Here is an 11045-nt window from a genome sequence, read left to right as displayed (position 1 = left end):
AGTACAGTCTCCTCAGGCTGCTCCATGTTTTCCATCCAACATTACAGAAGGTCCCAGCAGAGAAGCTCGCTGTCTGGAAAGTCTTGTTCATCTTTGACGGCCTGGATGAAAGCAGACTTTCACTGGATTTCAGCAGCAGGGAGGTCGTGTCTGACGTCACACAGGAGTCATCGGTCAACGTGCTGCTGACAAACCTCATCCGGGGGAATCTGCTTCCCTCGGCTCTGGTCTGGATAACTTCCCGACCGGCGGCGGCCAATCAGATCCCTCCTACGTGTGTGGACAGGGTAACAGAAATACGAGGCTTCACCGACGCCCAGAAGGAGGAGTACTTCAGGAGGAGATCCAGTGATGAAGAGCTGTCCAGCAGAATCATCTCACACATCAAGACGTCCAGGAGCCTCCACATCATGTGTCAGATCCCAGTCTTCTGCTGGATCTCTGCTACAGTTCTGGAGCACATGTTGACCACAGAGCAGAGAGGAGAGCTGCCCAAGACCCTGACTGACCTGTACTCACACTTCCTGCTGGTTCAGACAAACAGGAAGAAGCACAAGTATGATGGAGGACATGAGACCAGTCCACGGGAGCTGATGGAGGCTGACAGGGACGTTCTTCTGAAGCTGGGGAGGCTGGCGTTTGAACATCTGGAGACAGGAAACATCATGTTCTACCAAGAAGACCTGGAGCGGTGTGGTCTTGATGTCACAGAGGCCTCGGTTTACTCAGGAGTTTGTACACAGATCTTCAAAAGAGAGAGTGTGATCTTCCAGAAAACTGTCTACTGCTTTGTTCATCTGAGCATTCAGGAGTTTCTGGCTGCAGTCTACATGTTCCACTGTGTCACCAACAGGAAGACAGAGGTACTGAAGGACTTCCTGGGAGAACACTACAAACACCGGGACTCAAACCCACAATCTCCTGTCAAGGAGCTTTTTAAGTATTTCAGTGACATTCGTGACCCACCTCTGGATGTTTTCCTGATTGGAGCCATGGAGAAATCCTTCAAAAGTAAAAATGGCCACCTGGACCTGTTTGTTCGCTTCCTTCATGGCCTCTGTCTGGAGTCCAACCAGAGACTCTTAGGAGACCTGCTGGGTCAGACAGAGACCAGACCAGAGACCATCCAGACAGTCATCAACAACCTGAAGGAGATGAACATGTACAACATCTCTCCTGACAGAAGCATCAACATCTTCCACTGTCTGATGGAGATGAACGACCTCTCAGTACATCAGGAGATCCAAGAGTTCCTGAAGTCAGAGAACAGATCAGAGCAGAGACTCTCTGAGGTCCACTGCTCAGCTCTGGCCTACATGCTGCAGATGTCAGAGGAGGTTCTGGATGAGCTGGACCTGGACAAGTACAAGACATCAGGGGAGGGACAACGGAGACTGATCCCAGCTGTGAGGAACTGTAGAAAGGCTCGGTGAGTCCAGACATGATCAATAACATGATCAGTCAGTGGAGATTAGTGGTTTAATTCTTCAGATATTCACAGTAATAAATTATTGTCATTACTCTTAGTTTCGTGTTGTAAAATTACAGGTGTGTTGTCTCCTCCACTGTTTGAACCAGAGTGTGCTGTGATTTTTGCTGTTAAGTTAATGAAAACAGTTGAAATGATGAAACAAATTAAAGGGACTTTCACTGAGTTTACACCTCAGTGTGTGTCTCTTGGTGTTGTACCCCTGAATATGAGAAAACAGTCATATAAAGGCTTTGGTGTCTCCAGAGGAAGCTGTGTGAAGCCTGGTAAATGTCCTCAGCTGCTGTCACCTTAGTCAGTGTTTGTTCTGTGTTTTTATTACAGATTTCCGTTTCTAATAACAGGCTTTATATGTTCTCTTATCACAGACTTCCTGGCTGTGGACTCTCACAGACTCACTGTGAAGTTCTGGTCTCAGCTCTGAAGTCCAGCCCCTCCCATCTGAGAGAACTGGACCTGAGTAGAAACACTGATCTGCAGGATTCTGTGGTGAAGCTGCTGTCTGCTGGACTGGAGAGTCCACACTGTAGACTGGAGACTCTGAGGTCAGTTTACTGACTGGAGGTATTGTAGTTGTTCTGTTTTTATCCAGTTCATGTCCTTTGTGAAGAACAAGGACACGATGCTTTACCACTCCCTAAAAGTTGAAGTTACAGCACTTTCCATCACTGATTTCTGAAACATCTTAAATACAGAGCATCAAGGTTCTCTGGTCTCTTCCAAGAGTTCCTCAGTTTGACCAATAGAAGAAATAGAACATTTCTCTGTTTAGTGTAACAACCAAACTGAGAAAAACCGAGCAGCACCAGGAAAAAATGAGAAGGCAGGGTTCGACGTAACCCATGGCCCGCTGGCCCGGTGCCAGTAAAAGTACATGGAGGGCATGTTGATTGCCGACAGTTTCCAGCAAAGGCTGATCGCAGTGGATCATTTTTCAAAGGTACAGACAACTATTGGAAGCATACACTGGACACCCATGACAAAAGCAAACGTCACCTCAGCTGTCTGTTAGCTAAGCGTGCGGCGGACAACCCCACAACAGGCCCGATTAACATCTGGGCAAGACGCAGAGACCGAGAACGAAAACAGCGGATCGAGACACTGATCAATGCCGCGTATAATTAAGAGTGAGCAGCCCTTTGTGGCATTTGAAAAAACTGTCACGCTTCTCAAGAAGGACGGGGTGGATGTGGGCTCCCAGTACATCTCTGATGTGGCGTGTAGAAAGTGTAAATTCTATGATACTGTCTGTGTGTGTGTCTTTGTTTTAAACAGACGTCACAAGACACACAGACAGACACACAGAGACACCTAGACAGACACACCTTTTTTGTTCTCACTGTTCTGTTAGTATTAAATGTAATTGACAATTAAATGTGAAGAATTTCAAGCAGCAGCAGTACAAGCTGTTAAAGTCACACAAGTGTCGAGATTTCTGATTTCTGATTTCTGAGATGTAAGGGTTCTGTGGTTATTCTGGACAACAGATCTGACTATTCAGCCTTCAGCAGTTTGACACATGTCTCTCTGTTCCACCCTGTCTACACAGAAGCATTAGCAGAGCAGAGCTCATTCAGAGCTCAAAACATAATCACTGTAGTTATATATGTAAAACACAGGATAAAAGACTTGAAATGTAAAAATATGGTTGCGTCTCGTTTTTGTGCGTATTATGTGAATAAAACAGGAGCTGTTACATGCCCTGTGTAGACAGCTGGATCGATTAAAATAGGAGCTCATCTGTTCTGTCAGATACGTGTGATATGGATGACTGTAAACCACAGATCATAAAGAGACCACTGTCACAGTCACTATGGACAGCAGGAGTGATTACAGCCACCAACAACTCTTTCAATGCATATATGGTACATGATTGTTGTTTTCAGGCAAAAAAAAGAACTTAGTTACACAAATCTACTGAGCTATGACATACAGGAAGAAGGAGGTCATGTAGCGGATAAGTCTCGAGGATATGAGGGGGCGGCCGTGGCGCAGCAAGTTAAGCGTGCAGCTTTGGACTTTGGACTGCCCGGAGATCAGAGGGTCTCCGGTTCGATCAACCAAGCACATGGGATATGCACAATAGATATGGGTGGTGGTGAAGGAGACGCGCTCCCCGCCTCTGCAACCATGGCCGTGGTGCCCCTGAGCAAGGCACCGATCTACCCCAGCTCCCCGGGCTCCTTCTAGGGAAGCCCCCTGCCACAGCATCTCTAGTGCATGTGCATGCTTGTTCGTTCACTGTGTGTGAATGTTGTGGTGACGTGTAGAAGGCTGACATGATGACAGCAACAGAAGGACAAAGTCACTCTGCTCATGTTAGAGAGAAGCTCATTGATTAGGTTGATTTTTATCTACATCTTTTATTCTTTATTCAGGTTGAGGGGCTGCAGTTTGTCAGAGGTCAGCTGTGCTTCTCTGGCCTCAGCTCTGAAGTCCAACCCCTCCCACCTGAGAGAGCTGGACCTGAGTGAAAACAGGGACCTGCAGGATTCAGGACTGAAGCATCTGTGTGGTTTTCTGCAGAGTCCAGACTGTGGACTGGAGACTCTGAGGTCAGACTCCACCATGCTGAGATGAATATGATGTGAAATTTGCTTTTCACATCTCTGATTAGTTCGGTCATTCACACAGGGCTGATGTTGTGACAGCTGTTGAAGCTCTGTTCTCTAACATTACGTCACTTGTTCTTTGTTCAGGTTGAGTTGCTGCAGTTTTTCAGAGATCAGCTGTGCTTCTCTGGTCTCAGCTCTGAAGTCCAACCCCTCCCATCTGAGACACCTGGACCTGAGTCAGAACGATCTACAGGATTCAGACCTGAAGCATCTGTGTGGTTTTCTGCAGAGTCCAGACTGTGGACTGGAGACTCTGAGGTCAGTTCTCTGTCTGTTACTGTTGATCTTATATCTTTAATCCACAACTGAAACTAATTTATCTTCATACATGAATCTTTAAAACTGTGATAAATAAATAAATGACTCAAGGTCATTCTTGAGGAGAATGAATGAAAGTCCATGTAATGTCCTCTGTATCGATTCAAACATAACTCTGTGTGTGTGTGTGTGTGTGTGAGAGAGAGAGAGAGAGAGAGGGAGAGGGAGAGAGACAGAGACAGAGACAGAGACAGAGAGACAGAGAACCTGTCTCATACAGTCTTGTGCACTTGTACTGGTCATTTTAGCACCCATCACTGCCTGAGGTGGTACTAGGACTATCAGTCCCACAAACACAATTACCCATAGTCCTTCAGGTACTTCTGGATGAGTGCTCCCTCACCTTCCCTTGTACGAGTACCCAGCATCTGACAGCTGCTGATCCTGGATGTGCACCATGCAGCAGCTACATTCAAACTTTCTCCAGAAGTTTTCTAGTTGTAATTTACTGTTTTTAACCTGCTTCCTGTTTGGTTCAGGAGTTTGGAGTTTACTCTTTCTCAGACTTGTATGGAAACCTCTGTCTTCTAATATCACTTCATCTATTCTTTATTCAGATTGTTGTCCTGCAGTTTCTCAGAGATCAGCTGTGCTTCTCTGGCCTCAGCTCTGAAGTCCAACCCCTCCCATCTGAGACACCTGGACCTGAGTGACAACACGCTGCAGGATTCAGGACTGAAGGATCTGTGTGGTTTTCTGCAGAGTCCAGACTGTGGACTGGAGACTCTGAGGTCAGTTCACTGTCTGTTGTTAATAGATCTTATATCTTTAATCCACAACTGAAACTAATTTGTCTTTATACATAACTTGAATCTTTAAAACTGTGATAACTGTGACATGATGATGATCCATGTTAGAGAGAAGCTCATTGACACATCTGATTGGATGATCAATGATTTTCATCTTCATTTTTTATTCTTTATTCAGGTTGAGGGGCTGCAATTTGTCAGAGATCAGCTGTGCTTCTCTGGTCTCAGCTCTGAAGTCCAACCCCTCCCATCTGAGACACCTGGACCTGAGCTTCAACAAGCTGCAGGATTCAGGAGTGAATCATCTGTGTGGTTTTCTGCAGAGTCCAGACTGTGGACTGGAGACTCTGAGGTCAGACTCCATTTTCTACTTGTTAGCAGCTGTACAGGTTGTTGTAAGTGGAGTTACAGAAATAACAGTAACAACAACAACACTTTGAATCTGTCAGACAATAACAAATATATCATCAGTAGCTGATGGTTCCAACACTTTGATCAGGCTCTGTAATGTTTGTACTGACTGAAATATTCAGACCCAATGTGTCATGATAACAAGTTCAGTATCTGTTTGTTTCATCACTTTAAATAAGTTTTACCACATTAAATATTTGAACTCAGTTGGCAGAATGACAGACAGCTGTGTTTGACTTTTAGTATCTGACTGTTTTTAAGCTGCATCCTGTTGGTTCAGGTGTTTGGAGTTTCCATTTTCCAAACTTGTACATTCTCAACCTTCTTCAGCTCTGAACAGATGATGAAACACTCAACGCTTTCAAGCAGGAACTTTGTCTCCTAAACTCACAGCTTTTATTCTTTATTCAGGTTGAACAGCTGCAGTTTGTCAGAGATCAGCTGTGCTTCTCTGGTCTCAGCTCTGAAGTCCAACCCCTCCCATCTGAGACACCTGGACCTGAGAGACAATAACCTGCAGGATTCAGACCTGAAGGATCTGAATGATCTTGTGGAGAGTCCAGACTTTGCTCTGCAGACTCTGAGGTCAGTAGAGGGTTGGAGTCAGTCCATGCTGCTTTCAGCTGTATTGTACTAAACACAGTCAGTATCAAAGCAAAGATCCAGTGTTTCCTGTAAACCTCCAACCTTCTCAGTGAAGCTGTGAGAGGAGAACGGGGACAGGCTTCACGACTGGACAGAAAGACAGAGACACAGAGGACAGTCAGCCAATCAGAGCAGCCACAAGCTCGTTGTGATCTGTTGTTGTTGTTGTTGTGTTCCTGTCAACAGGAAATAAAGCTGGATCACAGCTGACAGCCTCACAGGATGTGTAGAGACAGCTGTCCTCATTGGTCCAACTGTCCTACCATCACCTCTGATCTGAGACTGTTTGTTGTCTCATTTCAACAGTAAAGAAGTGATGAGTTTGATCTTTGTCACAGCTCTGAGATCAGTCTGACTGAAGCCTGCAAATCACTGGCTCTGATTTCAGAGCAGCATCAGTCCATGGAACCATGTGGTCTTTATAGAGAGCAGAAGCTGTGCTGAAGTCCAGTCATCACATCTGTATATGTGTCCATCTGTCAGAGACTGTCAGTCACAGCCTCCATGTTCAGAGTGATTATCAGCATCAGCGGGTGGAGGCTGAACACATTTAATGACTGACTGACACAACAGTGTTGGTATTGGATGCTTGTGTGTTGCAGTATTGTGTGTGGTGCTAGATGTTGACATAGCTGGAGGACATCAGCTGAGAGTTCCCAACATGACCTTGTCCTCAGAGAATTTTTCAGTGATTGGTGTGATAGGAATAGAAACATGTTGGTGTTTGCAGATGTCAGAGACTGAGACCAGAGTCTCCAGGATCCATCTGTCTGTCTATGAAGAGTGACAACTCCAGAATACTTCCTATAAACTTCAGTAATGAAGCTGGACCCTCTGACACAAAGTAAGAGAACTGCTCCAAACCTGTGAACTTCTATTGCCGTCTATTAGTGTTTTTAGGTCCTTGACGTCTTTTTCTGTAATAAATTCTTGTTTTTCTGGCACATCTGTGTATTAACCCTGGCTGCTGAGGTTGTTTGTTTCCTGAGAAATTAACTGAGCAAAGAACATTTTAACGTATTTTTACTGCAGCTGATAAATATGACAGAGGTGATAAGCTGGGATCTAACAGAGTTTACAGGACTTTACATCTTACAACCTGATGAGTTCACCATGTCAGAGGTCAGCTGTAGACTGTTAGTCAGAGAACTTCTCAGTGATTGATGTTATATGAATAAAAACATGTTGGTGTTTGCAGACGTCAGGACCAGAGACTGAGACCAGAGTCTCCAGGATCCATCTGTCTGTCTATGAAGAGTGACACCTCCAGAAGACTTCCTATAAACTTCAGTAATGAAGCTGGACCCTCAGACACAAAGTAAGAGACTGTTTCTACTGTGAACTGACCTGAAGATGATCCAGTTGTTGGTAGAGGTTTACTGCTGGTGGACTTTTAAAGTTCGATACAATAACAATAGTTTGGAGCAGGAAAAAGTCGAGTCTTTGAAGTGTGAAACCTCATTTCATGAATGGGTAGTTAGGTGGCTGTAAAAGAATATCTGAATACTTTCTTTTCCTCCCTGTCTGCCTGTTAAATATTGTTAAATTTAACAGAGAGCTGATAGTGTTATATATTTGAGAGATGACTTTAGCAAGAAGTGGAGAATTGCTTTCTGAAAAAATGATCCAGTCCACACTGAAAAACTTAATTTAATGACTGTTACACGTTTATGACGGACTTCCATAATTTTGCCCCTTTAGTACTTAAGACCCACCCTCTTGAGAATGGTAACCAATCAAAATACAAACGACAACCTGTAACTGTGACATTTTAGTTATAAAGAAATGTCTTCACAGAGGGAAGAAGAGGACAGGTGTCTCTGTGGACCAGCAGCTGTCCTGCTGTGCTTTGTGTCAGGACGTCCTGAAGGATCCAGTCTCTACCAGCTGTGGACACTGGTTCTGCAGACAGTGCATCAGCTCATACTGGGACCAGTCTGGTCCATCAGGAGACTCCCCCTGTCCCCAGTGTGGACAGAGACCCAGATCAGGACCTGGACCGCAGACAGCCAGTCAGAGCAGCTCTGTACAAAGTAAGACTGTAGCTGTGTCTGCTGATGGCATCATGTCTGAAAACAGGAGCTGTGCTTTTATACACTGTCATTTGTTCTATCATACAGCTTTGGCATTGAAGATGATCAGAAACAGCAGAAGATGAAAAAGCTTTTCTTTGCTTGTCTTTAGTTTTTATGGAGCTGATGAAAAGAATCAGCAGGTTCTCACATTGTCTTTCTTTAGTCTGACATTGTCTCTTGTCTTTCAGCAGATGGTGGTCTGCAGGAGGTTTTAGATGAACATAAGATCAGTCTGAGGAGGAGATGTGAACGTGTGACTGAAGGAACTGATCAAACAGGAAGTGGAACCCTCCTCAACAGGATCTACACTGAGCTCTACATCACAGAGGGACAGAGTGAAGAGGTTAATACCCAACATGAGGTGAAGCAGCTGGAGAGCGTTTCCAAGATGAAGACCCTCCATGACGCTCCAATCAAGTGCCACCAAATCTTTAAAGCCTTACCTGAGCAACAGAGACGCATCAGAGTCGTCCTGACCAACGGCGTCGCTGGCGTTGGAAAAACCTTCTCAGTGCAGAAGTTCAGTCTGGACTGGGCCGAGGGCTCGGAAAACCAAGACGTGAGTCTGCTGGTTCTGCTTTCGTTCAGGGAGCTGAACTTGGTCAGAGATGAGCAGTACAGTCTCCTCAGGCTGCTCCATGTTTTCCATCCAACATTACAGAAGGTCCCAGCAGAGAAGCTCGCTCTCTGGAAAGTCTTGTTCATCTTTGACGGCCTGGATGAAAGCAGACCTTCACTGGATTTCAGCAGCAGGGAGGTTGTGTCTGACGTCACACAGGAGTCATCGGTCAACGTGCTGCTGACAAACCTCATCCGGGGGAATCTGCTTCCCTCGGCTCTGGTCTGGATAACTTCCCGACCGGCGGCGGCCAATCAGATCCCTCCTACGTGTGTGGACAGGGTAACAGAAATACGAGGCTTCACCGACGCCCAGAAGGAGGAGTACTTCAGGAGGAGATCCAGTGATGAAGAGCTGTCCAGCAGAATCATCTCACACATCAAGACGTCCAGGAGCCTCCACATCATGTGTCAGATCCCAGTCTTCTGCTGGATCTCTGCTACAGTTCTGGAGCACATGTTGACCACAGAGCAGAGAGGAGAGCTGCCCAAGACCCTGACTGACCTGTACTCACACTTCCTGCTGGTTCAGACAAACAGGAAGAAGCACAAGTATGATGGAGGACATGAGACCAGTCCACGGGAGCTGATGGAGGCTGACAGGGACGTTCTTCTGAAGCTGGGAAGGCTGGCGTTTGAACATCTGGAGACAGGAAACATCATGTTCTACCAAGAAGACCTGGAGCAGTGTGGTCTTGATGTCACAGAGGCCTCGGTTTACTCAGGAGTTTGTACACAGATCTTCAAAAGAGAGAGTGTGATCTTCCAGAAAACTGTCTACTGCTTTGTTCATCTGAGCATTCAGGAGTTTCTGGCTGCAGTCTACATGTTCCACTGTTACACCAACAGGAAGACAGAGGTACTGAAGGACTTCCTGGGAGAACACTACAAACACTGGGAGTCAATCTCAAAGTTTCCTCTCAAGGAGCTTTTTAAGTATTTCGCTGACATTCGTGACCCACCTCTGGATGCCTTCCTGATTGGAGCCATGGAGAAATCCTTCAAAAGTAAAAATGGCCACCTGGACCTGTTTGTTCGCTTCCTTCATGGCCTCTGTCTGGAATCCAACCAGAGACTCTTAGGAGGCCTGCTGGGTCAGACAGAGACCAGACCAGAGACCATCCAGAGAGCCATCAACAACCTGAAGAAGATGAACATGTACAACATCTCTCCTGACAGAAGCATCAACATCTTCCACTGTCTGATGGAGATGAACGACCTCTCAGTACATCAGGAGATCCAAGAGTTCCTGAAGTCAGAGAACAGATCAGAGCAGAGACTCTCTGAGGTCCACTGCTCAGCTCTGGCCTACATGCTGCAGATGTCAGAGGAGGTTCTGGATGAGTTGGACCTGGACAAGTACAAGACATCAGGAGAGGGACAACGGAGACTGATCCCAGCTGTGAGGAACTGCAGAAAGGCTCGGTGAGTCCAGACATGATCAATAACATGATCAGTCAGTGGAGATTTGAGGTTTAATTCTTCAGATATTCACAGTAATAAATTATTGTCATTACTCTTAGTTTCATGTTGTAAAATTACAGGTGTGTTGTCTCCTCTACTGTTTGAACCAGAGTGTGCTGTGATTTTTGCTGTTAAGTTAATGAAAACAGTTGAAATGATGAAACAAATTAAAGGGACTTTCACTGAGTTTACACCTCAGTGTGTGTCTCCTGGTGTTGTACACCTGAATATGAGAAAACAGTCATATAAAGGCTTTGGTGTCTCCAGAGGGAGCTGTGTGAAGCCTGGTAAATGTCCTCAGCTGCTGTCGCCTTAGTCAGTGTTTGTTCTGTGTTTTTATTACAGATTTCCGTTTCTAATAACAGGCTTTATATGTTCTCTTATCACAGACTTCCTGGCTGTGGACTCTCACAGACTCATTGTGAAGTTCTGGTCTCAGCTCTGAAGTCCAACCCCTCCCATCTGAGAGAACTGGACCTGAGTAGAAACACTGATCTGCAGGATTCTGTGGTGAAGCTGCTGTCTGCTGGACTGGAGAGTCCACACTGTAGACTGGAGACTCTGAGGTCAGTTTACTGACTGGAGGTATTGTAGTTGTTCTGTTTTTATCCAGTTCATGTCCTTTGTGAAGAACAAGGACACGATGCTTTACCACTCCCTA

General features: G+C 45.6%; 1 protein-coding gene across 1 annotated transcript in view; it reads left to right on the top strand.

Annotated features, from left to right (window-relative positions):
- LOC121200363 (protein NLRC3-like) overlaps nucleotides 1-11045 on the top strand; it is a 567821-nt gene that overhangs the window by 50640 nt on the left and 506136 nt on the right. The window contains exons 7-13 of the mRNA XM_041065621.1: nucleotides 288-1429; nucleotides 1858-2034; nucleotides 3868-4044; nucleotides 6958-7071; nucleotides 7426-7545; nucleotides 8025-8260; nucleotides 8491-10345. Of these exons, the coding sequence (XP_040921555.1) occupies nucleotides 288-1429; nucleotides 1858-2034; nucleotides 3868-4044; nucleotides 6958-7071; nucleotides 7426-7545; nucleotides 8025-8260; nucleotides 8491-10345 (3821 nt within the window). The remainder of the gene's footprint in view (nucleotides 1-287; nucleotides 1430-1857; nucleotides 2035-3867; nucleotides 4045-6957; nucleotides 7072-7425; nucleotides 7546-8024; nucleotides 8261-8490; nucleotides 10346-11045) is intronic.

This window comes from Toxotes jaculatrix, chromosome 20 (genome assembly GCF_017976425.1).
Source record: "Toxotes jaculatrix isolate fToxJac2 chromosome 20, fToxJac2.pri, whole genome shotgun sequence".
NCBI classification, from domain to species: domain Eukaryota; kingdom Metazoa; phylum Chordata; class Actinopteri; family Toxotidae; genus Toxotes; species Toxotes jaculatrix.
This window is presented reverse-complemented; position numbering and strand designations above follow the sequence as displayed.